We start from the raw sequence: 26327 nt of genomic DNA, 5'->3' as shown, positions 1-26327 counted from the left end.
GTCCCAGCAGACACCAGCACCCACTTGGAGGCACGGAGGATGTGGGTTCCTCAGCGGATGTGCCCTCCCCCCAGCTGCCCCCTCCCCTGGACCGGGCCCCTCCCCATTACCTTTTCAAGTGTTCCAGCAGGAAGAGGAAGGTGATGAGGTTGGGGTCTGGCAGGGAGCGGAGCAGGTGCATCATGCAGTTTTCCTTGGCAGCAGGGTCTGACAGGGCTGTGGGGAGAGAAGGGGCTGGGGCGGGGCTCGGCTCTGGGCAGGGAGGCCTTAGCCAGCGCCCTGTGGTCAGGAGGCTACGGGACACTGCGGGAAAGCCCAGGCTGCAGGGGGTCAGGGGAGCAGACCCTGCAGGGAAGGGCCTGGTACTTCCCCAACAGTGGGCTACTGGAGGTTCCTACAGGAGGCCCCACCACAACCTGTAACTCAGCCAGGAGGCAGGCTGGTGGTTCAGCAGACACTGTCCTTCCCCTCCCTGCAGAAGCCTTTGGGGCTGGAGCCATTCCCCATACCTGGACTGTAAGGCTGAGTTTAAGACAGTGATGTCATGGCATGAATGTTCTCTCTCTCTTTTTTTGGCCGCACCACGCGGCTCGTGGAATCTTAGTTCCCTGACCGGGGATCGAAACCAGGCCCTCTGCAGTGAGAGCACAGAGTCCTAACCACTGGACCACCAGGGAATTCCCTGAATGTTCTTCTTCAAGTACCTCCGCTGCCGGAGCCCAGCAGTGAGCTGCCTTCCATGGGCTCCTCATTCCTGTGATCCAACCCAGGAGAAGACAAGGCAGGAGGGATGCACCCAGGCCAGGATTTGGCCCAGGTGGGTAGAGGCCGGGAGCCCTGCCAGCCAGGGCTCCCAGCTTCCTCCCCACCCTGGGCATAGGTCAGAGATGAGACAGTGCTCCTTTTGGAAGGCTCGGTACAGGCCATGTCAAGTGTACGCCTGCTCACTTCTTCTTGGCCCCAGGGCACCAGCGCCTGACCACCCACCTCAGGGCAGATTTCCCTGGGTGCCTGGGTTTCTAGGCAAGGAGGTCAGTGTCCAAAGAGGAAGCACAGAGGGCAGCCCAGAGGGATGAGACGGGAAAGGGGCAGGGGAGAGAGGGTCCAGCCTCCAGATGAGGCCCCAGCAGGCCACACCTTGCCCTCCAGGCCACTCAGCCACACGGCCCTGTGCAGTGGGCAGATCAACAAGCAAGGGAAGCCACAGATCTCCTCTCTCGCTCTTTTTTTTTTGCGGTACGCGGGCCTCTCACTGTTGTGGCCTCTCCCGTTGCGGAGCACAGGCTCCGGACACGCAGGCTCAGCGGCCATGGCTCACGGGCCCAGCCGCTCCGCGGCATGTGGGATCTTCCCGGACCGGGGCACGAACCCGTGTCCCCTGCATCGGCAGGCGGACTCTCAACCACCGCGCCACCAGGGAAGCCCTCCTCTCTCACTCTTTACTGGTCAGGGAGGCCTGGCTCAGCCCAGCCCTCAGGCCCCCACTGGAGGCTCACCGATGCCCTCCATGAAGGCTGGGTAAAGTCGGTCTGTGAGGAGGGGCTCGGGCAGCTCCCGGAAGTATAGCTTGAGGGTGCCAGCGATGGCGTTGATGTCCATGTCACTCAGCATCAGCAGGATGTCCTTGTTGTCTGTAGGGGAGACGGGAGGTCAGGGGCTGTGCTGGCTGAGCCACCTCCGCCCCCACGCAGCCCTCAGCTGGGCAGGTAGCCCTGTTCCGTCCCTCTATCCATCCTGAGACAGCTTGCCCGGGACACCCCCACGCTGTCTCTGGTCTGCTCTCCCCAGGAATGGCAGGATGTAGGTAGTGTCCACAGGTGGCCTGTGACTCAGCTCCGTGGGGGGAGGGGAGCATAGATCGTCGTCCAGAGTCCTGGAGCCACACTCACGCCACGTGTCACACGCCCTCCTTCCAACTGGAATCGCCCCACGGCTAAGCCCCTCTCTGGAAGGCGCTGTGCATTTTTTTGTACCTAAAATCATGTTCCGACGAAGCCTCAGCTTCCAGGTGGCACAGAGGAGCCGTGTGCCAGCACGTCCCCAGCTCCCCACCCCAGGCTCCCCGAACACGTCTGCCGGGCAGCTGCCCAGGGACACCCACCAGGCCCCCTCTCAGCTCCCATGGAATCAGCACTGCCCGGCCAGTTCAGGTGTCCTGACTACTGGGTGTGCTGTTGCTGCAGCCTGAACGGCGAGATAGGGGAAAGAACCAGAAAGGTCAGGCACCACCACCAAGGAGCCCACAGTCAAAGCGAGAGGCAGCAATGCCCCTCCCAGAGGGCACTGGGGGCCTGGGAGAAGGTGGAGGTGCCCGTGTCAGCCAACCCAGGCTCAAAGCCCTTTAGTTTCCCTGCAGCCCACTGGGCACCAGGGAGCCAGGAACACAGACTCTAGAACCCGAAAGATCTGAGTTTAAATCAGGCTCAAAGCCTATATACTGAGTAATCCTGGGCAAGTGACTTGGCCTCTCTGAGGCTCAGCTTCCTAATCTGTAGCAATGGAGAAGAGATTGGAGGGCAGGGGATCACCCCATGCCATGCTGGGCTGTAGTTCACAGACCGAGGCTCCTCTGCCACTGGCTCGTGGAGGCCTCTCCGTGGAGAAGCCTCCCGCTTCTGCTGCGCTCTCCTCCCAGCCCCACGAGCCTGCCGGAGCGCCCCCTCCCCGTTGCTGCCCAGCTGGGCCTCCCAGACTCACTGGCATCAAAGACGGCCTTCAGCGCCTGGATGTCTGTGGCCACCCCTGATATCCGGTAGATGCCAACCTCCTCGATGCCCCTCTTCTCCACCTCCTCCACGCACTGCCGGACGATGTAGGGCACCTTGGAGCGCTCCCGCCTGGTAGGGAGGGGATGTGAGGGGACGGAGGATGGAGGGAGCCCCCCAGTGATAGCTATATGTACCCCTTCTCTGCAAACCTTGGCCTTAGAGAGCTCTGGCTTCTGGGATCAGGAGGTGGGGGGGCAAGGAGAGGGCTGAGAAAGAGGCCACGCCACCCCACCCCCCAACAGCCTGCCTGCAGCTGAGGGACAGCAGGGGACAAAGGTGGGAGGGAGGAAGTTTTAGGAGATCAACCCAAAGACTAAAGAAAGAGTGTTCCTCAGAACAGAGGGCTCAGATTCAAATGCTTTGGGGACACCCAGCAGGTTACCTACAGAGGGGGGTGGGCCAGGTCCTGGAGACAAGGGGAGGGCAGGGGGGCTGAAGGGTGCCCTCTCCCAAGGAGCAGCCACTCCTGGATTCCAGCCTGCCACCGTCACACCAAGACACGGGCCTACAGGTGTCAGACCTTCCCACCTATTACAAGAAGCTGACCATCCGGGATCTTCATGTGCAGTCTCCCAATGCTTAAGTGCTAGCTCATTTATTTCTAAAGCATCGTGTGAGGCAGAGAACACACCTCTGCAGGCCACTTTTGCCCTCCAAACTGGCCGTGGTGACTGTTGAACTGGAAAGTGATTGTCGAGGGGCCAGACAAGGGCGGGGGGCCTGGAGGGCAGGGCTGGCAGGGACCCCGGGCGCAGCACCTACTTGGTCACCACGCTGATCTTCACACCGAAGACGCCGGTCTGCTTTTTGGACGGGGTCCTCTTCAGGCTCATGTCTCGGCTGGTGAATTTCATGGAGAATTCCACTTTGATCTGGTTGGGGGCAAGGCAGGTACAATCCCCCAGGGCATGAGTGCCCAAGGAGTGCCCCCCAGGACTGCAAACAAGGGCTACCTCTCCCACCCAGGGCTCCCTGAAACACCTACAGGGTGGGAGCGAGAGGGGTGGAGGCAGAGGAGAGGGGGGAGGGGCTGGGCTAAGGAGGCGGGGGTCCGACAGCCCCCCCAGGGCACCAGCAGAGGCCAGGCTGCCCACCCACTGTGCAGACACTTCCTATCTCTCTGGGCTCACCCCATTCATCTCAATCACATCTGTGTGCCAGTTCTTCGTTTCTACAGTTTGTGGATCCAGCTGCAAAGAAAGAAAGAAAGAGAACGTGAGAGAGAGAGAGAGAGAGAGAGAGAGATGACAGCTGAGACCAAGCCAGAGCTCTCCCTGCTGCTCAGCCACAGCTCAGAAGTTGGCTAAAAGGTCAGGAAGATGGAACTGGGGGCTGATGCTTCTCTTGACATCAGTCCTTCAGGGGGCTCCAGCCCCCAGGCCCCTCCTGCCCTGGCTAGTGCAGGACTGCCCCCACTCTGGGAGGGAGGTGGGGTGCGCTCTTAGGCACATTCACCCATCACCTCTCATTCACTCCTGACCCCACCCTGCGAGACGGGTATTATCACCCCATTTCACAGATGCAGAAACCGAGGCTCACAAACCATCAGCAACTTGCTCAACTTCCTGAACTGGAGTTGACAGCAGGGGACGTAGCCCGTGTACCTGGAGGTGGCGAACGGGAGGCGGTGCCACATAGAGGTGAAGAGCCCTGGGTCTGAATCCCAGCTCTGCCACTGCCGACTGTGTGACGTTGGGAAGTTTTCACCTTGCTAAACCTCATTTGTTTCATCTGTTCACTGCAGCCAGTAAAGAACCTGCCTTGCTGGACTGTCGTGAAGACTCAGTAAGATAACGGGTAAATGGCTGGTCTCCCAGAAAGCAAACACTCTGTAGAGGAGGCCCCCAAACTGGGCAGGAGCCCCAGGGAAGTGGAGATGGCAGGGGGAAGCGCAGAGACATCCACAGGTGATCAAACGGGACTCTGTTTCTCTGGTTCAGTGGCCTTCAAACTGTTTTCCCTGTGCATCCGTAAAGTAATCTGGAAAAACAGTGCACACCCTGGCACATTCTTAAGTCAACATGTGAATATTTCCAGAGCAAGTTTAAATAGCTGCAAAGAATATAATTTCCAGAATAATGTAAATATTTACATCTTAAAATAAAACTGTTACATCATTCTTTTAAATGTATTCAGTGGAATCCAAATTCCATAGTGATTTGATATCCACCGTCATCCATTTAAAAAACACATAAACAAGTTCTTCTTGCCCTTGTAGAAACCCTGCAACGTTCCTTTTTCTCTTTGATTTTGTGTTTCTAGTCTATTTCTCCCAAAGAATTATGCCCTAGTTTGCATTTTTCTTTTTTAAAGTCTTTTATTCCTCACCCTATTATATTTTGCTTCAACAAAAATGTCTGTATAAATGGAAATGAAAGATCTCCTGAGACCACTAGGCTCCAAATGTTCGAAACATGTTCTGGGTTAGTTATTACAACGATTAGCAGGACATAATAAAAAATTTGACCAACACAGTACAAATTTTAATAAATATTCAGCAGCAAAGTACCATTCTGGTGGAATTGCATCACTTAATGAGATGGGTAGAGCATTTTTTCTGTTTTAGTTCAATGTATGTATACAAATATTTGCTAGGGTGAAATGGGGTTTTAGCATCAATACTGTTTTAATTTTTATTTCATTTTTTTAATTAAAGTTTTATTCTAATGAGACTCCACCAAGATTTTTACCCAGGGAGTGACATGATTTAATTAGCATTTAGTACTGCTTAAAGATCTTGGTTTTTTTTTTTTTTTTTTTTTTTTTTTACCCTGGCCGCACAGTACAGCTTGTGGGATTTTATTTCCCCAACCAGGGATAGAACCCATGCCCCCTGCAGAGGAAGCGTGGAGTCTTAACCACTGGACCGCCAGGGAAGTCCCTTGGTTTGGTGTTTAAAGATGTAAAGGGTGAAACATCTTGTTCACATACAGTAGATGGGGCTGAACCTCTTTCCTCTGTATTTGCTTTAAATTGCATAGATACCTATTAGCAATATTTATCTTAAATGATCTCAGCTGACCATTTCCATCACTTTTGTGGAAAGAAAGAACTGGAAACCACGTGACTTGTGAAAGGGTCGGAAACCCAGCTTTTAGAGTCTTTTACTTTCTCAGCTCCTACATCAGCACTTCAAGTGGCCCCTCTGTTGCCACCCAGGAGGCCTGGGAGCCCTGAGCCGAGTCCCCCAGGAAGCCTCGGGCTCCGCTGCAGAGCGAGGTGGTGGTGCAAGGCCCTTCTCTGGCGGGTCGCTTTTTGGCAATAGCTCTGGCGGGAGCTGAGGATCTGCAAGCTGAATGCTTTAAAACTCTTCTGCCCTCATACCCCTGGACCGTCTCTGCAGCCCCAGGGCATGTGCACCATAGTCTGAACACTGCTGCTCTAACAGGCCCCTCGCCACAAAGGAAAGCTGGACCCGAGTCAGTCCAGGGTGGGCTGGGCCCCGGTGCTTCTTACAGCTCAAGGTAAGACTCCCGCACCTTCTATCACCCACACACCCGCTGGGGACAGGGGGCACCCAAGCCTCCGACAGGGTCTGGGCCCTCCATCTGGGCCCAGGCCCAGCCTGGAGAACAGGACAGAGGGAGAGTGGTGTGGAGAGGACTGAACACCTCCTCAAACATGCTAGGGAAGCGTGTGGGACTCACAGCCCGGCTGCTGCCCCGACTCTATTCTGCAAGGCTCGGGGCCAAGTCCTACTGGGCCCCTGAAACCTTCCTCCCCTAAACTTTTTGTCCCAACCCTCACCAGGCCTGTGGCACAGGCTGCTCCTTCCACTTCCTTCATCCCCTCCTGAATCCTGGGTCTTGGACACAGGGCCTTGGTCTGTCCCCAGCCCTGACCTCGAGCAGTGGCCACCTGGAGTAGAGAGATCTCCACTGCTCTTCGTCAACTGGGGCAGATACTACCTTGGGACACACATTCTGGAATGACCACCTGCTTCTAATGCAGCTCTCTCCAGTCATCAGCATAAGCCTCAGGCCAATTCTGTGGTCCTGGCCCCTAGTGCCCCTCCCCTGCCCCAGCCTCCCATGACCTGGCACCTCCTGTGGACTGAGCCAGTGGTCCCTCCCTGGGCCCTTGAGTGCTATGGGGACATAGCCCAAGTGGGGAAAGTGCAGGGAATGAGAGTCAGACCGACCTGGGTCCAAATGTTCACTCTTCCACTCAACTGTGTGAATGTGGGTAAGTCACTTAACCTCCTGGCACCTCAATTTCCCTACAGGGGTGTCCATACCTGCCTCAGAGTGTTGCTATGGAAAACAGTAACAGCGACTGATGTGTGGTGAGCTATTTCCTGTAAGTCTGGCTCTATGACAAACCCCTGACATACAGCATCTCAATCAATCATCATAACAAGCCCATGAGGTGTAAGCCTTTCTAGCTGCTCCCCTTCTACAGATGAGACACCAAGGCTTAAAGAGAATGAGGAGTTTGCCCAGTGCTCCACATCTAGGCAGTGAGAGCTGGGGTACAAAATCAAGTATCCCTGACTCGCCCCAGCTAAGCCTGCAAGATCCTACCCAGCCCAGCTGGGTGTACTGCACCTAGCCTGGCATCCTTGCCTCTTGCAAGGCAGCTGCTGTGATCATTATTTATCTAGAAAGGAGACATCGGCCCTCCACGGCCTGGCCCCACAGGCTGACCTGGGTGCTGGCAGGCCAACCCCAGTACGATTCTTTCATTCCTTCCCTCCCCATCACTTCTATTCCAGCTGCCAAGTAGCAACCCTACATTTTCCTGGGAACATCTGAGACAGGGCCTTAGCAAGCCCTGATGCTAAGGCCTAATCCCAGCCCTGCTTCTTCCAGAAAGCCTTCCCAGATAACTCCAGGCCTCAGGAACCTTCAGTTCCCCTCTGCCTCCCTGCCATGCTAGGACCCCGTCCCCTGCACAGTTTGCTCTTGTTTCAGCCTGTCTGAGGCCAGGTCTGGGTAAGGTGGCACTGTCGTGTTTTACTGTGAGTCCTGCCACCGCCCTATGCCAAATCCCGTCTGCAGGTGCGGCCCTGCCACCCGCGTGGGGAGGCCTGCCCAGCCCCTCGGTGCCCTGACAATGAAGCCCTGTCTCCCAGGAGGCCAGCAGCCTCCAGAAACCAAGTCTATTTCAGGATGTCATTTAAATACAGAGAAGGGAGGGTGCAGAGTAGAGAGGGACATGGCACATTTTCCAGAGGAATAATGCTGTCTGAATTGCTGTGGTTATTTATAACCCCTGGGAAATGTGGACTTTGCTATTTCCTGATTAGATTAGCGCTGGGGGTGGAGGAACCAGCTCCCTGGATGTCAGTGGATAGGAACACCTGACCGCTCACCCTCCAGTCCCAGCCGATAGGTGCTGTGCCCCCCCGCCTGGGGACCAGGTACCAGGGGGATACCAGATCACCTGAGGTAGTGACACAGATGGGGCTGCGAAAGGCCAGGCTGGGGAAACCCCTCAAGAGGGGCCCCTCCTTCACCACACAGGTAACAAAAACGCAGTGGGGCTCCCCCCGAGGAGCACAGGCAGGAGACAGAAGCAGGCCATAGAACATCCCGGAGAAAGTTACAAACGAGTGGTTGGACGCAGCCTCTGGGAGCAGCTCGATTCTGTCCTTCTTGCCTTTGCATTTAGACCTGGTCAGGTCACGGCTGCACGTTCAGACCTCTCCTGTGGAGAAGCCGCTGCCCTCCGGGACTGATGTCCCCGAGAGAACCCCCCAGGTCCCCTGCGACAACATCCTGGGCCCCCGCTGGGAATCCTGCAACCCAGGCAAGGAGTCCACAGCGTCTGAGAGAGAATCTGGCAGGTGGCTGGGATGCTGCCTCACGTTCCTGGGCCTCGGCAGCCTCACATCTAGGACAGGAAATGGGCTCCCCAGTCTTGCAGGGGGCTGAGAGGATTTGAGGCCCTGAGGCCAGGGGAGGATGCTCTATGTGCACCCAAACACCCCCCAGGTGGTGGGTGCGGCCTTTGCTTCAGGAATGTCCTCAGGGGTCTCTTCTGAGGGGTCTAAGCCCTTCCTCCCACCCGTTTCTCCCCAGCCTGGGGCAGGAGACCCTAATGTTCTCCTCTCTGGCTCCAGAGCTGTTCACGGCTACTTCCTAGTGCTTGGGATTTCGGAGGCACCAGCAAGTTTGGGGGCCCCCTTCCTGCTCCCCCTAGTAGGTGACAGAGTCCTTTGGATCGTGGGCACGGTCCTCCCACCATCCCACACTCCCTCCGCCACGCAGCTCGCCCCTCCCTGCGGGCCCTCACGGGGGCTCAATCCACAAGGAGGGGTCAGTGTGGGATAACCTGTCACAACCGGCAGCTATGGTCCCAGCACAGAACACAGAGCAGCGGCACAGTTACTTTGGGAGGTAACACGGGGGCTTGCGGGTGACAGGGACCCGTGAAAACAGTATTCACCTGGGCTCCCAAGGGCTCCCAGACCCCACTTTCCCACCCTGTGGCCCCTTGGCGCTGAGCCTCTTCCCTCAAAACCTCACACTGTCATTTCCACAGCACAGGCCCTGAGGAAGCCCACCTCCTTGTGCACGACCCCTGACCTCCTGTCCCTCTTGGGCCTGGTCCCACTCTTTCTTTCGTTGAGCACTGCTCTACCCTCTGCCCTCTGGGCCTGGGGCCTGGCATCCTGGGCCTGTCCTGGGTTGGTGGCATGGACTTCACTCGAAGCCCAGAGTTGTTTTGGGGGCTGATAAAAACTAAGTGCAGTAAACCATAGTATAGCTGAAGTTGTCACCCTCACAGGTGAACAGGACACCGAATAGAAGGCAGAGGTGTGGCTGTGTTTTGGGGACCCGGCCGGAGGCTGAGCGCTGGGCCGTGGAGACCAGGCCCTGAGCCGGGTGTTTTGTCTGACGGGGGGACATTTCCTGTGGCTCCCAGGTCAGTGGCCACGGTGGCGGCCCCGGCTGGCCTTCTCCTGCCCTCCCCCAAGTGCATGCACATGCTCTGGGCTGGTCCCCTTGGGACACCAAAGCCAGCCTGTCACTGGGGCAGACCACAGGCGTGAGAGGCACGGTAGGGCTGGCAACTGGGGGAACAAACAGGGCACTGCCAAGAGCCTGCCCCCCTCCCCCCCGCCCCGGGAAGGGTACTGTAGGGTTCCGTCAACGTGGCCGCTTGAGAGAAACTCAAGAGAGGCAGGGCGGAGTGGGAGGGGGCGCTGGGGCCTGTATCCTGGCTTCTAGCTCAGCAGCTGGTTGAGGGGAGACCAAGGTCAGCCTCAGTAAACTGAGCCCATTTTCCCAGGGGCCGGGCCCCCCCCACCATAAGGTCAAGCAAGCTCTGTCCCTGCAGCCCTGGCCCTGCAGGGTCGGGCACCCTCTCCAGGACAGCCACACGGAAGGCCTGTGCACACTGTCCTTCCAGGCACCGGGATGAGGCCACTTCGCCTCTGCTTGCCTCCCTGCCCCCCGGAACTGTGCAGTTCCCTGAGGCCCACGTATGGGAAGGGTTTAGCAGCTCTGAATGAGGCGTTTACTGAAGCCAGGTTAGCCCTGTAGAACCCACTGTGACCTGCCCCCGCAGCGCCCTGCATTCCAGGGCTCAGCCTCCTCTGTGCCGCCACGCTTTTAGCCCTCGGGCCGGCACAGCTGCAGACAGAACTGGGAGAGGGCCCGTCTTGCCCCGAGCCCCGGGGACCCGTCTTCCCCAGAGCTGGCCTGCCCTCCACGGCCTGCCCGGCCTGGAGACTTCACCCCAGAGCCAGGCCTCAAACCAACAGCCAGCAAGCTGTCCCGCCCAGCTCAGGGCCACCAGCTGACGAGCACAGGGTCACTCTCGGGAAAGGGACTGGTCAGGGCTAAAGCAACACAGGGGCAGCCCCCAGCAGCCCTGTCCCCAAAGGGAAGGGGCCACCTTAGAGGTCAAAGTCCCAAGCGAGGGGCTCCCCCAGGTATGACCGGGAAGTCTCATGCAGCTGCCACGGAAAGAAAGGCCAAGGGCCTTTAGGACTGCCGTGGGCTCAGTGGCCTCCCTCCAGACTTACCGTGGTTTGGTAAGAATTATGAAAGTCCTTCTCTGAAGCTGAATTCATGCTCCCTGCCCAGGCCAGGAACACCGTCTGGGCGCAGAGCCTGCTGGTGAGAATGTGGCTCGGCAAACCCACTGCCCGTACCCGCTCTGAGGGGCCTCTTGGTGGGCTCTTCCCAGGCCCCACGTGCGGGCCCATTTCTGTGCACAGCTTGCTAGGCTGGGTTCTACACCCCCGGAAGCTCCCCATCGAGGGCACGCAGCCTTGACCCCAGTGGGGCCCCATGACCACCCAGACAACCAAGAGATAGCCGCAAACCCGAGTGGGCCCTGGGCCTCCTCCTCGGCGGGGGGCATGATGGCTAAAAGCAGTTCCTGCACTAAGCCGCTCAGTGGGACCTCATCGTGTCACCCTCTGAGCCTAACAGCACCTCGTGGGTTATCACCTAACTCACATCATGAGCTAAGAATGATGCCTGGTACTCAGCACCGGATCAAAACATGTCAGCATCACTAAAACTGGGCTTAAACTCCCCAGTGGCTTCCCGCTGCACTCAGATTAAAAGCCCATCTCCTCGTCAAGGCCTGCAAGGCTGCTGCCCCCTCTGTCCGAGGTCACTTCCTATGCTCCACACAGCCTCTGCCTGCCTCTGAACACACCATGGTCCCCCCAGGCTGCGGGGTTTTCACCTCTGCCTGGAAGGCATTGTCCCCGGATCTTTCAAGAATCCTTTTTGTCACTGAAATCTTAGTTCAGAATTATCTCTTCAAGCAAGGCCTCTCCCCTCTGCTTTATTATCTGATCTGCTACCCAATTTTATCTTCCTGCAGTACTTGTGCAGCATAAAATGATCTCATTTATTGCCTGACTCTCCTATGGACAGCAAGTTCCCTGAGAGCACGGCCTCTGCCTGGGCTGCCTCTGGAGAGCCCAGCACATGAAGATGCGCCATCAACATATTCAGAGACCAAATGAACAAAGTGGGTTATGCAGGCTGGAGAAAGCAATGCCCTTTGTTCGGGACAGGGGTCGAGAAGCCCCACATGCCTGCTCGCCTCTCTCCTCCCGTGCTCAGTGAATGGCTGGCCGTGGCCCAGGGGCAGCCCTGTGACCTCTTCCACCCAGACTTTCCCAGCATGTTGAGAGTTTAAGGCTTAGGCGTAGGAATCTTGAGACGTGGCCAAAATCATCATATGAACTGGATCTAGGAGATCATCCTGTTCAGCTCCTTCATTATACTGATGCCAGAGAACCAGAGAGGTGAAGCGATCTGCCCAAGGTCACACAGCAAGTTAAGACCGTAGACTCAGGATTAGAAAAACGAGGCCTCTTGACTCCTACCAGCCCAGTGCCCTTCCTTCTCTGGCCTCCTAGGCTACACCAGCCTGAGAGGAGGTGGGGCGCTCCAAGGAGGAGGCCAGAGCGCACAGGGGGGCATTCAGGTGTCTGATGGGAAGGGGAGCTGTGGCTGTCGCTGCTCTGGCTGTGCCCATCTGAGGCACCCACCCTGGCTGGGGTCACTGTCCAGGAGAAAGACGGTTCCACCTTCTGGCTCAGGCATGAGTTCCACTCTCTCTCAACCAAAGCAGAATTGGTGAAATCACCGTGGGGCTACAGGGCCCTCCCAGCCTCTCTGCAGCAGACTCCCACCAGCAGCTCCCACGGTCACTTCCCTCTCTAGGCCCACCTTGGGGGACCAAGGACAATGGGGCCTTAGTCTAAGCCTTACTGGGATCCAGGACAGACTCTGGCTTTCTCCCGGGGACTGGGCAGGCAAGTTCCAGGCACGGGGACGTGTGTTCCTTTGGGTGCAAGGGAGCTGTCAGAACACGAACATCTTTCCAACTCCCAGCACGATTTGATGGGGAAAAGGAAGCCAAAATAGCACCTGCGGACCGGCTCCTGACAACCTGGGCATCCAGCAAGGCCACTCAGCAGAGGGCTGGGCCTTTCAGACTTGGGCGCCCTGACCAGCGCCTGGTAACTCCGCCACACCGGCACCTGCAGAAGTTGCTGGGCTCTTTCCAAAACGTCTGCCCTCCTGGGCCTTCACGGCCTCTGGAGAGTCCTGCACCACTGGCCTTGGGCAGAACTGGCAGGCTCAGCTCTCCCTGGTCCAAGGCCAACCAAAAGCTGGGGCACCAAGCCCAGCATGGCTGCCTGGCCAAGCCACCTGTGGACCACAGAGATGCTGGAGAGGGCCGATGCCCCTTCTAACCTCCCCAGGCGCCAAGAAACAGCAGCTTGCCAAGCGCACTCAGAGCACGGGTTCCTACCTGGGTATCCGTGACCCCCCCTGAAACAGCATACAGTTTGTGCATATGCGTGGCTCTGGGTCTGGGTGGAGCTCCATAACTGTCATCACATTCTCAGAGTCGAGGACTCCTGCTCTGTGGAATCAAACAGGCCTCTTGGGAGCCAGCTTAGTGGAGAAGTAGGGAACAGGGGGGGTCAGGAGGCCACCCATGTGGCTCCAGGAGTAAGATCCTCTCCCTCTAGGGAGTACCTATGCTGGCTGCAGGGATGCAGGGAGGTCTCACTACTCCCCCTTCCAAGCCCCCGGCCAGCCAGCCTGGTCACAGTCCTGGCCCACACAGAGGCCAGGGAGGAAATGGCTGGCCGCAGGGGTCTCCAGCCCCGCGGAGAGGCACTACTGTCCGCTTCCGACAGCTGAGGGATCGCTACAGGGGTGTGAATGGGCATGTGAATGGTGAAGACAGGATGCAGGTCCCTTCCCTCTGGTAAATAAGGTGATGGGGGGCAGGGTGGGAGAAAGGGGGTAGGGAAGAGAGGTGGGCAGCCGGGGCAGGAGAGGTATCTATTGGCGTCTAATAAGGTTTCAAGATCTTTCTTGATGCCCAGAGCCAGATGATGAAGTGAAAGTAAATGAGCCCAAGACATCCCTCTATACCCCGGCACCCTTCTACCCTCAATGCCTGGAACAGCCAGTGAATGGCCGACTGAGCCCTGGGGACAGGCACATGGTTTGCATACCTGATGCTACCTGTTAGGAAACTGTCAGGTTATATTACACACTCTGGGAGGGGTCTGGAGCTGTCCTGCAGTTGCGATCAAGATGACAAAGAAAGGGACCCTCCTGAACCCTAGGCTCCCCAGACTAGTGGCCCAAAGAGGGCTCCCCATCCTGTCTTTCTTTGGGTTGCACCTCTGACCTTCCCTAGAAGTAGAGGGGAGCAAAGCCCACCTCAGAGCAGGTGGACTCGTCCTGGAGCTCAGCAGGAAACATCTCAATTCACCCTGCTGGCCTCTGGTTTCCTGAGAGAAGCTCTTGGGTGGTGGGGAATTCCCAGACCCATGTGGCAACCCCTCGAAGCAGAGGCAAGGTCATCAGGAACCATCCTCAACTCTCCCCCACTCCCCTGGACCCTGCCAGTTCAGCCTGAGTCCCTACCTCCAGCCAGTATCTGGCCTGTTCTGGGTCTGGACGTCTTCACCTTGGCTGCAGGGCAACAGTAGGGGCATGGATTCCTGTCCCTCCCCATCCCCGCTGCCCAGAGACAAAAACTTCTGGCCTGGCCGCTGCTTCCCTGGGGCACTCCTAGCCTCTCTGGCTCCCACGTGACCCCATTAAAACCTTTGGACACTTTGTGGGGTAGGGATGGGATTCCTCGTTCAGTCCTTCTCCCTCCCAAGTGCAACCTAAGGATCTAGAAACAGGCAGGATGGGAGGAAGACCAGGCACTGAGCCTGGTCTTGAGTGTGATTTAAAGCCAAAAAAAAAAGGAAAAGGAAAGCAGAAATGTGAAGTTAAACGCTGAGAGCACTGGCAGAACCCACAAACTCAAATGCCACGTGTCTCCTCTGCTCAATGCTTGCACAACAAGCCAACTGCCAAGTCAGAGTCTGGAGTGAGGCTTCAGCCCCAGGACTCTCCTCGGGGACAAGCACAACCCCAAACAGAGCCCCCCACTGAGGACCCAAAGGAGAGCCTGTGAGTGGTCCCTACTGCCCCTCTTCCAGCAAGCGCAGACTCCTGGGGCCAGAGGCTCCACAGGCTAACACTGGGCTTTCTCCATTCAAACAGATTCTTCGGCCCCAGCACGGGGTCCCCAGATGACTCACATACGCCCCCCTCCAGGCTTCACGAATCTTTAGTTAAGTGGCAGCAGGAGGGCCACAGGTGTCTCAGGCATCCACAGCATCACATCCTTGTGGCAAAGTTAAATGAGGAGTTAATGAGGTGACCCCTCCTGTCAGGCTGGGCAGTACCTGGCACCCTTCCCCCACCCACCTAAGCTGCTGCCTGATCCCAGCCCCCTCGTCTGGCAGTGAGTCTGCTGCACGGAAAAAAAATAGGTTAATGCAGCTGGGGAAAGAAGGGAGGTGGGCAGCGGGTCTGGCTCCACAAGCCTGCCTGCTCCCCCACCAACCCCGGGCAGAGCAAGGCAGGCACAGCCGGGTGAATGAATGTCCCTCTGTCACCCACGGTACAGACCCTTGTGTCTGTGACACCAACATACTTTGCAACACAGCAGGAGCTAGAGGACTGAATCACCCGCCGCATAGAGCATCCCAGCGCCACAGCCACCCTGCAGTTGCATTGATGCCAATCAGCTCAGCAGCCCAGAGCCTGGCTGGCCTGCCACTCTTGCCCAGAGGGCACCATCAGACACAGAAGTGTCAGACGCCACCAGAGGTGAAGCTGGCTAAAGGATTCCTGAAGCGGCTTCTTGGTTTTGCTAGTCACTAATGCCCAGGGAAAAGAACTGAAAGTCTGGAGTTTCAAGGTTTAAAAACTGCCCCCTACCTGCCACCCCCCAACCCCAGCAAAGGGGCAGGTAAACCGGAAGGACTCTGTTTGGCTGGGACTGGGCCAGGAACCTGCTGGGTCACTTTCTCGCCAACCTCTACGTCTGGAAATGGACAATGAGCTTTGGGCTGGTGTCTGCTGGCCTCAGCAGGGGTTGGGAAGGGGGTACAGGCAGGAGATGGCTCCGGGCTGCCGGGCACAGACAGCTGCCTCAGCACAGAGGGGCTCTGGTAGCAGCTGAGGCCAGCAGGGCTCTGCTAGCCTCGTCCCTAGAGAGGCTGAAGGTGACACAGGGGCCAATGCAGGACAGCTCAAGTTGCTGCCCTGCCCAGCACTTTCCAGGACTGCTGTCCCCGCTGGGAGGTCACGTATGCCCCGTTGGAAGAGGATGAAAGTAGATAAGGAGACAACGGGCCCCAGATCACATCCTCTTGCAGGTGCCAGGAGCCTCTATGCTGGCTGGCAGTGAGGACCTGCGCAGAGGGACCCCCCTCGGGCCCCCACGGGAGAGCCTGTAAATCCCCCCCAGCAGCACAGACTAGCCAAGCCTCTGTTATCACTACCTCGAAGGACAGGCATGGCCCTGGCCAGCCGGGACAGGCACCCTGCGACATTTGCTTAGGTGGTTAATCTGGTCTACGGTTACCAAGCGCTCACTGTGTGCTAGGCGATGGCCTGGCTCCTCCTCAGACGCCCAATGCCAGGGCCCAAAGCCAGCCCTGCGGCAGCCTGCCCAGCTGCAGGACAGTCAGCTTCTATCTCAGACTTTCATCCCCGCCCAGGTCTGGGGCGGCAGGCAGGATGGGCAGTCTGCCCTGGCTCAGCTTGGTCTGAGCTGCCTGCTGGGTCAGGAAACCCCTGGCACACTGACTGAGTTGCCTGGTGCCTGACTAGCACTGGGCCAGCAGGCCTCTGGGTGGTCCCTGAAGAGGTAGCCTATAGGCCCCAGACCCGGCAGCACCGCCAGCTCCCCACAACCCCAAAGAAACCTCACACAGCCGGTGGTACTGAGGTGCTTCCGCCGGTGCCCCTCTGCAGAAGGGGCGGCCACTGGACGCAGGGGGTCGGGCTTGGGCTGGGCGCTGTAGGGGAAACTGAGACCCAGGAGCCCCTCGCCCCATCTGTTCATATTTCTACCCGCAGAGGCGCAGAAAGCAGGCAGGCAGTCCTCTCCCACAGGAGACAGCCCCCCTCTTCCTGAGACAGGGACAGAGGCAGAGAGAGCGGGGCTCGGAGGCTGGGGTAGCAACAGCGTTAATCATCACGTTAAGGCCACTGAGAGCCAACCCCAGCTTACCCCAGCCTCTGTCCCAGGGTCCCTCAGTCAGGTAGGAGGCGCAGTGAGCTCCGAGAAGGGGCCGCCCAGAGCCCCAGCAGGCCCCCCGCCCCCCTCAGTCCCTCTCGCCCACCCTCGCCGACCCCTCGAGCCCCTCGGGCACCTTCTGGCGGAGGAGCTTGCTGCGCACGCGGCCCCAGAGCCGCGCGCCGGTGTTGGGGGGCCGCTTGCTCCCCGGCTCCTCCAGCGGGTCCAGGCAGCAGCGCTCCAGGGGCTCGCACACCGCCTTCAAGCTGCAGTCGGGCTGAGGCAGGACGTCTGTCATGCCGGCGGCAGCGGCAAAGCCCGACCCGACGGCGAGCCTGCCCGCGGGGCCAGCTCAGCTCCGGGGACGGGGAGGCGGGGAGGCGGGGAGGCGCGGGCCGCCGGGGCTCCGGAACCGCTGGAGGGAGGGTGGGAGCGGGCGCAGCCTCAGCCAGCCGCCGGGACTGTTACTCGAGCCGGGCAGGGAAGCGCATGGTGCGGGGCTCCGCTTTCTCCTCCCTCTGCGTCCTCCCTCCCCGGAGACACCGCTGGAGCAGCAGCGGCTCGCTGGTCCCGGCCAGGCTAGCGGGAGGCCAGCCCCGAGCGCGCGGCACAGCGCCCGAGGCTGCCGGGGAGCCCCCGCCCCCAGCCCCCCCCAGTGGAGGAAGTGACTCAAAAGAGGCGCGGGAGGCTGCCCCCTCCAAAACACCCAACCTCCCGGTTTTAACTCTTGGCAGGCTGGGCCTCCTCCACACCCATCCTTCGGCCCTCCCTCCAGCCCCTCCTTAAGTAAGTTTGACAAGCAGCACAACCAGCCAGGCCCTTCCCCTCTAGAGCCCTGGTTAACCCCTTCCCCACCAGGCGGCGCCTCGCTGCTGGGGTGTCTGCGGGAGGCTGGGGGAAGCCAGAGGGGGTCTGCAGAGCCCAGGGCTCAGGGCCAGGAGCCATCAACAGCTGCCCCTGTCCCGGGCAGAGGACCAGTCCTGCCCCGGGGTTCTACTCCTGCCCCAGATGCCTCCCTCAATGCCAACTCAGTGACAGGGCCCGACCCGCGTGGACTCCTGTGTAAAGGATAAAGAAGACCCCTGGCTGGGCAACCTCCTGGGCTTTAGCAGCCCCAGAGGGAATCAGCTACTATGGACCTTCTCTGGGGACATGAGCAAAAAAATCCAAGGACGACACGGGTTACAGATGCCCAGCAAGAGGTGCTCCTCTCACGGGCCACTTCTAACCATCACTGGTGCCCTTCACCAGAAAAGCCAAAAAAAGGGCTGTGCTGCTGGGGGCAGAGGACGTCCACTGACAGAATGGCAACAAAAGCCACTCTGTGCTGGGTGCCTTGGGATAGAGAACTAAGAACTTGTTCTTGACTCTCAGGTTGATGAATGTTCATTTCACAAGGTAACAAGTCAGTGTCCGGTGTTTGGAGAACAGAGAAAGGCCTGAACCCCAGATGATTAGGGTCCACACACCCCAGAGGTGCCCAGGCATCACACCCTGTAGAGTTTGGCATGGGGGGAGGAAGGAAACCAGTATTTTCGCAGTGCCAACCGTGAGCCGGGTCCCATGCAAAGGGTGTTCAAGTATCTGCTGGCGTTGAAGCCTTGCGACTTCTGTGCCGTTGGTGGTATTGTTTAGAGTTGTGAGGACTGGGGCTCAGGGAGATGAAGTTCTCGCCTGAGGTCACAGAACTGCAGCTGGCTAGTGACAGGCCTTCTCCAAAGGCCCTGGTGCTCACAACCACTGAAGTGTGGCTGGTTCTCTGGATTCGGGGAAAAGAGGTGGGTCAGGCCACCAGGGCAGGTGGGTCGGGGCCCAGAAGCAGCCCCTGGCGTCTGGAATGCACCTGCTGAATCTCAACCAGCGCACACGTCTTGGGGTTTATCATCAGAGCCCGCGGTGCTTTTGCAGAAAGGGGCGGCTTCACCACAGAGGGAGCCAAGCCTTGATCATGACAAGAGACGTCCTTCACCGAGCTTACTATGCGACAGGCACCACGCTAACCCTCCGCTTGGAGTACCTCACTCACTGCTCCCCCAACCTGAGGAAGTATGTCCTCACATCCCCATTTTTCCATCTGAGGAAACTAAGGGTATAGAGAAGCTAAGCCACTTGCCCAGACCAGCCTGGGCCAGGCCACGAACAGAGGTCTGGCTAGGCCCTCACCACTGTGATATCCCAGTGTGGCAGGGTCTGGTCCTGTGCTGCCTTCTGCCTGGAGGTGAACGTGGAGTCCTGGAACTCTGCTGGACTCTGGTGGTCCCTGCAGGGTGGCTGGGCCAGCCCCATCTCTTCTAGGGCTTCATGCTCCACACCTGCTTCTGCACAGTGCAGACAGGGCTGGGCGCCGCCAAGGCTGCACAGAGCCTCCTGCTACCTGAGCTAAAGTTGCCCAAAGCCAGTGCAGCTAAGTGGGGCAGAGCCACAACCGTTTTCCCAGTAACCCCTGAGTGGGACGGGGAGACCCACCAAGGCAGGGACATGCCTGTGTCCCCTGCCCAGCCGGGGCCTGAGCCACCCTTCTTGACCCACCCCTGACCTGTTCTCCCAGGGCACCTGGGGGCCACCTCTGAAGAGAATCTCCCTCCAGCCCCATGAGTGGCCAGCAGCTGCCCCCACCAGCTGCACAAAACCCACCTCCTCCAAGGGTTCACCCATTCCTGTGGTCTTCACCTCTTCATCCCAGTGATTTCATTCAAGAGGTACTGACTGAGGGCCTGGCTATGTGCCCAACCCTGGATAGGGGCTGGGGAATCACAAAGATGAATCAAAAGGCTGTGCTTGACAAAGCTGACAACCCAAAAGAGGAGAGGAGACAAAGGCTTAAACACCTCTTAACAGGAGGCAGAAAGGCATTCACGCATCTGGCATTTACCAATCGTGCACCTACCACACGTCACACCCAGATGGACAAAGCATCATTTTTGCCCTCAAGAAACCCAGTCTTATGCCGCAAGAACAGCACAGATCAAGTGCCACGAAAGCTGAGAGAAAGGAGAGGAAAATTCTAGCCAGAGAGAATCAGGGAAGGCTTCCTGGAGGAGGGGTTGGCATGGGCCAAAAGAGAAAAAAGGATCACCCTCCCTGGCTTTGCTCTGCATCCCTCAGCTAATGGGCAAGTGCTGGTTGTGTAACTGGCCGGTAAGGTGCCATTATAATTGCTAACCACGTTCACCTGCTGCAGACACATGGTGCGTGCTGGGCACTGCCAACTGTTAACTTCAGAACTGGCCCCTCACTGGCTTTCTAAGGTTCTCTGTCCTCTATCTGGGTCACATGCCACAGGATGCAGTTTGGGGGATGTCGAGTAAGGTGCGTCCCCCGCCAGGTGTGCGGGAGAAGGGGGGCAGTGCAGATCCTCTTCCCAAAGCTTTATACTTGTCTGTCTTAGGAACCCCAGGCTCAACACTTGTCTGGGTAAAGCAAGCTCTGATTGGATGAAAGATGGTCAACTGGTCTCCATGGTGACATAAGCGCCTTAGCAGATGGATAGCTGTTGGGAGGCTCTTCCCTTGAGATGCTCATCTTTCCTTCCTCCCTGTGGGCTGGGGGTTCTCTCTAGGGACAGTACAGATTTGCCTTCTCTTCCCCAAGCCTGACTCACTGCTTCCTGGAAGCAATGGTCTAGGAGCAGGCTGCAGCAGGGGGGTTGGGCAAGACAAATGATCCTAGGGAGTTCCTCAAAAGCAGCCGTCTGAGTTCTGCTCCCTCCAGCCCACCACAGACCCTTCCTCAGCTTCACTGGGTGGGCTAGGCTCAGGCTGTCCCGGCCACCCTGGAAGTGACGGCACCCCTTTCCCCTCTGTCCATCCTGGCAGAACCGGCCTCTGAGGATGAGCAAGGGCCCCCTGTCTGGATAAACAGAGCCTGGGTGGGAAGGCCCATATGAACAGATGTCGCTGCCTTTGGAATTAAAAACATTCCTAGTAGACTGTCCCATCCTCCCTCACCCCCTCCCCAGGCTCTCTGCCAAAGGAATGAGAGGGGCCGTCGCCAGGGAGGTGCAGGGCAGGACCCTAGGTTACACCGAGGGAGGGGTATACACCTGGGGTGGTTGGGACCGGCCACCCAGCACAGCTATGATTGAGGCAAAATCAGGCTAAAGTGATCAGCAGAGGCATCACTGAAGAAAAAAAAGGTCAACAGGGAATGTATGCAGCCTGAGCTGTGTGGGCAGGAGAGGCAGGGACTGCCACCAGTGCGGCACGGTGACAGCTGGGGATGGGGACGGCTTCCAGGCAAATCCTCCAGCCTGTGAACACGAGGAGGAAGTTTCTTTCTCAGAACCCTGGGATGCTGCTGCTACTTCTCTGGAGTGACCTCCTTTTCCCCACTGCAACGACTTTCATCTTCCCTTCAGTCCAGACTGGGACCCCGATTCCCTGCCCCTATCCTCCAGCCAAGTGACTTGGAGGCAGGAAAGGGGGTTTCTGAGCAGCCAGCTAGACCAAGGCCACAGGCACCCCAGCGAGGACAGCCTGGGAGTGAGGGGGAGGGGAGAGCCCCAAAGGGCCACCCGGAGAGGCTGGGTGCAGGAGCGGGAGCTGGAGAGGAGCCTGGGATGGCGCTGAGAAGGGCCGAGAGGGGTGTGGTCCGGGGTCAGCCAGGTGCGCTCCCTTCAGCCCCAGGGGAGCAGAGCTGGGAGGCAGGGTGTGGGTGGAGAGCAGGTGGCGTGTGAGGCTGGGAGGGCTGCAGAAAGGAAGCCCATGGTGGTTCCTGCCCAGAGACAGGCACCGGAGTCCAGCCCGAGAGAGAACCAGCAGGGCGGGCAGTGCACGGGAGCCCGGGGCCCACGCAGAGGGTGTGTGAGTTGGCAGGGAGGGTGGCACACCGCAGGGAAACTGTGAGAAAGGGGGGCGGGAGAGTCCCTTTAAAATGAATGGCCCTGGGGTCTCTGCATTCCTAACGTGTGTTCTCACCTCGTCCTGTACCGATCCTAACCCAAACTGTGGATCGGAAGGGCAGAGATCTTCAGAGAATGAGAAAGTGAGACCCGTTTATGTTTTTCCATCCACACTTTTTGAGCATCTGCTATGTTCCAGGCCTGCATTAGGCCTGGGGACAGGAACCCTTTGCTCAAAGTCACTGAGTAGCCAATGGCAGAGCTGAGGCTAGAAGCTACTTTTTCGCTCATTTACCCATTCATTCATCACTGACTAGATAGCCACCACATGCCAGGTGGGGAGGACCCTGAACGGGTCACAGCTCACTTGGAGCTGTGAAACTCCAAACCGAGCCCTAGCCAACCCACCGCTGACCCGCCACCCAAGGAGATAAGTGCTAGCAACTGGGGACTCTTCCAGGCATCCAGGCCAGGACTCCGGGGTCTGGACCCTGCCTGCTAACAGCTGTGCATGGGGTTACAGGTCTCTAAGGCCTGGAGCCTCAACTCTGTAGATTAGTGGTTACCGGTAGCTTTAGATGGCCACCTGAGAGGGAGTTGGGGAGCGGCTTCCAGGATGTTGGGACAGGCGGCAGCCAGGACTCAAAGGTAGTTGCTCTGCAGCCCAACCTCAAGGTGTACCATGACCCTCCCGTCTCCCGAGGCCTGGCCTTGGAGTCAGAGGACAGTGCAAAGCACGGGCTGTTCTGCACACAGCCTCACCCTCCACTCTGCCTGGCCAGCCCAGGCTGGTGTCTCGAGGGTGCCTGGTGGCTCTAGGAGAGGCTGAGACAGCCGCAGGGCTTGCCTGCTTCAGGACTGTCCTAATGTCCTAATGGGCCCTGGCAACTCCTAGTAATTCTCACAGCATATTTGGTCACGGAAAAAGGGTGGAAAATCCACTTGAGCCTTTGGGAACATCTTGTATACCTAAAACAAAACCCACCAGGGATGGAGTGGGTAGAGCACACCCACCACACATCCATCCATTCCTTCCCACACAACTCATGGATGGAACTCACAGCCAGACTGACACCCAGACCCCCTTGGCCGCTTGCCTGCTCCCAGGACGGAGGCAGTATGGCCGGGGTCTCCCAGCACAGCCAGGGGCCTGAGCACCCCAGGGGGCCTCCCAGGCTGCAGACTGAAAACACAACAGCCTCAGGCAGGGGGGTTTGAAAGTAGGTCAGGGTCCGCTGAGCCTCCATGCTTTTTTTCTCTTTTGCTAATATTAAGCAACTCTTTTCCACCCACTCTGAGCTCCAAATGAACAGAAGACAGCTCCCGGGAGCCACGGAACCAGGGTGTGGGTCCTGCCTGGTCACTGTGGCAGCCACTCCCTCTCTCTGGGCTTAGTTTCCACACCTGTCAAACAGGATCTTGGACGAGACAAGTGGTCCGCAGTGAACTTTTTTTAAGCAGAGGATACAGCCCGCTTTCTTTCTAAATGAAACCTTAGGCCAAAGTCTCCCTGCCCCCAATCAGCTAACGGCAGAAGCAGGGAGCAGAGGCCCCTGGCTGAAGTGGGGTTTCAGGGCCCTACCCACTCACACTGCCGTTGTCCACCACTCCCTGCCTTGGGAGCACCTCCTCGGTTGCCCCAGTAATCCCCAAGCCCCGCAGACTCTGAAGCCTCTGGTCCTCCTTTAAGGACAGAGGCTTTAAAGGAGGACAGTTCCCATGAGAACTGCTATTCCTCTACCACGGCCATTGGCCCTCGCTCCCCTCCAGGGTGGGCAGATGTGGAAGTCGGGAGATTAGGGGCTTTTTAAGGAAACTTTTGGGTCAGAGTCCTGGATCCAAAACTCATGTTTTATCTCTACTTTTCTCCCTGCTTTGGGAAAACTCTGGGCCTCTGCTTTGCTGGTGTGGGTTCCCTTCGGTGGCCTTACAATAGGATAACGCTTATCTCATGGAGTCAGTCTGGTTGGTGTTTTCTGGGTCACCTCCGGCCTGCAGCCAGTGTAGCTCAGCTCTTGCCTCCAAGGGTGTGAGCAGGCTATGCCTCGCTTCCCCTGTGCCAGCCCATGGGGAGCGGGTGGCACCTGGCGGTCAGACCCTCACCAAGAGCCCCCACTGCCCCCACGGCTCGTGCCACGGCCAGGCGGGGCTGGGTGAGGCGCTGAGGTGGGCTGTGCAGCGCCCACAGCGAGGGAGAGCCACACGAGGCGCCCCCGATCAGCATTCACGTACAGCCTCAGCCCTCACTCAGGGAGTCCCTGGCAATTCCCCTACTAAGTCCTTTTCTCAAAGGTTTTGAATAAAATCAAAGACAGGACCATCCCAGGAGGCTGAAGCTGCAGCCTCCGCCAGCAGGGAGGTGAGCGGTTACCGGGAGCGAGCAGTAAGCCAGGTACTGTTACCTCCCAGGACTCATCTGGTCCTTGCACAGGTTTGAGAGGGAACACACAGAGAGGTCACCTCGCTGTTAGATGGTGGAGCTGCGATCAAACCTGGGTCTTCTGCTTCTGAGTCTAGGAGCCCCCGGGGCCCAGAGCTGGGAGAGCACCCTCTTTTGGTTTGTTGAGAGGCGGGATTGTTCTAAGGGCCTGAAGGAATCAGTTCCCAAGGTCCTCTCCAGATCAGCTTCTCTGTGCCTCTCACCTCTCCCAGGTAAGCAGGGGGCATTCCCACGCAGGGCAGGAGGCAGAGGAGACCCGTGCCTCCGTCTGCTTCCTGCCCAATGCTTCCTGTCTCCAGAACCCCCTGGGCGGAGCCCAGGCTCCCAAGATCAGGAACACCCGGAGACGGAGGTAGCTACGCGGGGGCCGGAAGAGAGAGGTTGTCCTACAAGTGTCGGGAGGCCTTTGGACAGCCAGGGGCAGGATCCTACGAGATCCCCTCTCGTAGGATCCTTCCCCTGGCTCTCCTGCATCCCGCTGCCCACTCTGCTCTCCAAGTACAACCGAGCCATCCAGACCTGCCTTGAAGAGGGACAGCAGGTGAGGCACTGGACGGTGAACGGGTCTGAAACAGCTCTAGTCACCTGGGCCCTGGGAGGAGGTGGTGTCAGAGGCAGGGAGAGGAACAGTCCCGGTGCCCCCGTCCCTCCCCGTCCGTGTGCTCCTGGGCTGGCACAGTGGTGATGATGGCAGCGAAGGGAAGAGCCCCCCATGGACCTGCTGAGAGCAGGAGGCAGCACAGATATAAAACACGGCCTCTCGAGGCAGACGCTTCCCCTGGACGTGCACACCCAGCCCAGGCTGAAGGCAGGGGAGGGGTCCATCTTCCAGGGAGAGGCTGGAAAGCCACACCCTGCATGGCCACTGCGGTGTCCCAGGGCGGGGAGCTGCCTAGCTGCCTCCCTACAGGCAAGTTTTCTCCCAGCTGCCCTTCCCCCCAATCCGAGTCACAACCGGCCACTCGCAGGGGACAGGGCCTGGCTGTGGTCAGTGTGGCCTGAAGGATGCATGGGAGAAGGTGTTAAGGACACCCCTGTCTTTCCACACAGGGAGGGACCCAGGCACCCAGCTGTGAGGAACCCGAGTGGAAGGGGTTCTGGGTCAACCAGGCCAATGCCCCAGAGCCCAGCTCCAGGGCAGTAAAGCTGGGATGCTTGACCCTTGGGCAGAGTCAAACGGGGACAACAGACACCTCGGGGGCCAGAGGGAGGGACGTGGGGTGGGGGAGCCCTCGACTCCTGCCCTAGCAGCCTCCCGACCTGCACTCACTCCAAATTTCCTCATGCCCTGCAGAGTAATTGAAACCAGAAGTAGTTCCCGCTGACAATGACCCCTTGTTCCCAGCTCATCACTCACTCTGGGCCTGACCGCACCACGCCGTCGAGCTGAACGCGGCTCTGAGGGGGATGAGCCCAGAGCTGCTCAGCCCGGGGCGGGGGCACAGCAGGAAACCTCAGGCTGGCAGGTCGTGAGGCCCCAACCTTGACCTCCTGCCCACTCCGAGGTCGGTTCATCAAAGCTGGTCTGACTCCAACAGCATAAGAAAACAGATGTGGCCTCAGCCAGCCTAAGGCCCAAACACAGGGGCCACTTGCAGGTGACAGCCTTTGGGAAGGGGGTTTGCTTGACAAGCTACACCCAGAATCCCTGCAGGAAGGCGGAGGACAGTGGACCTGGACCTGCCGGCTTGGGCAAAGGGCTGTCATCATTAGACAAGGACAGGCCTTGTGCCAGGTCCTGTGCCAAGGGCCTCACGGACTTTCCCCTTCTGTTCTCTTTACCACCCATTTTACAGATGAGGAAACTGAGGCTCAGAGAGGTAAAGTAACCTGTTCTCCCAACTCATGAATGGAGAAAGCTAGACTGAAGCCCAGATCTGTCTGGCCTCAAAGCCCCTTCAACACTGACTGAATGGTCACAATTCTCCTCTGTTCTCTTCACTACATGGGGAGGGAGGTCCTGTTCATTCTTTGCATCTACCACACAGTGCCTGCCACTTAGAGGGAGTTCAACAAACAGAAATGCGGGAATAAACTAGTGAAAGCGTGGATGTGCACGGACCAGCTCTTCCAGGGACATTCCATCCTTTGAGCCTCACAACAAGCCTCTGATAGAGGCACAGTGGGGATAATTGTCCCCATTTAATAGATGAAGAAACTGAGGCCTCCGAAGGTCAAGGGACCTGGATGCATTTTCCCACCCTCAGCCCAGTGTTCTTCCTACACTGTCAGGGTAACTGCACTC

General features: G+C 58.3%; 1 protein-coding gene and 1 non-coding gene across 6 annotated transcripts in view; both read right to left on the bottom strand.

Moving 5' to 3' along the window:
* ABR (ABR activator of RhoGEF and GTPase) overlaps positions 1-26327 on the bottom strand; it is a 178160-nt gene that overhangs the window by 5508 nt on the left and 146325 nt on the right. For 4 of the 5 annotated variants that reach the window (XM_030861900.2, XM_060290974.1, XM_030861901.2 and 1 more), the window contains 5 exons: positions 3899-3958; positions 3531-3640; positions 2698-2837; positions 1497-1631; positions 111-216 (listed from right to left, as the gene is read on the bottom strand). In XM_030861900.2, the coding sequence (XP_030717760.2) occupies positions 111-216; positions 1497-1631; positions 2698-2837; positions 3531-3640; positions 3899-3958 (551 nt within the window). Of the gene's footprint in view, positions 1-110; positions 217-1496; positions 1632-2697; positions 2838-3530; positions 3641-3898; positions 3959-16938; positions 17415-26327 lie in introns of those variants that run through there. The other variant, XM_030861903.2, reaches the window with a different exon arrangement.
* TRNAE-CUC (transfer RNA glutamic acid (anticodon CUC)) lies at positions 605-677 on the bottom strand. The gene has a single exon. It is a non-coding gene; the product is annotated as a tRNA-Glu (tRNA).

This window comes from Globicephala melas, chromosome 20 (genome assembly GCF_963455315.2).
Source record: "Globicephala melas chromosome 20, mGloMel1.2, whole genome shotgun sequence".
In the NCBI taxonomy this organism is placed as follows: Eukaryota; Metazoa; Chordata; class Mammalia; order Artiodactyla; family Delphinidae; genus Globicephala; species Globicephala melas.
This window is presented reverse-complemented; position numbering and strand designations above follow the sequence as displayed.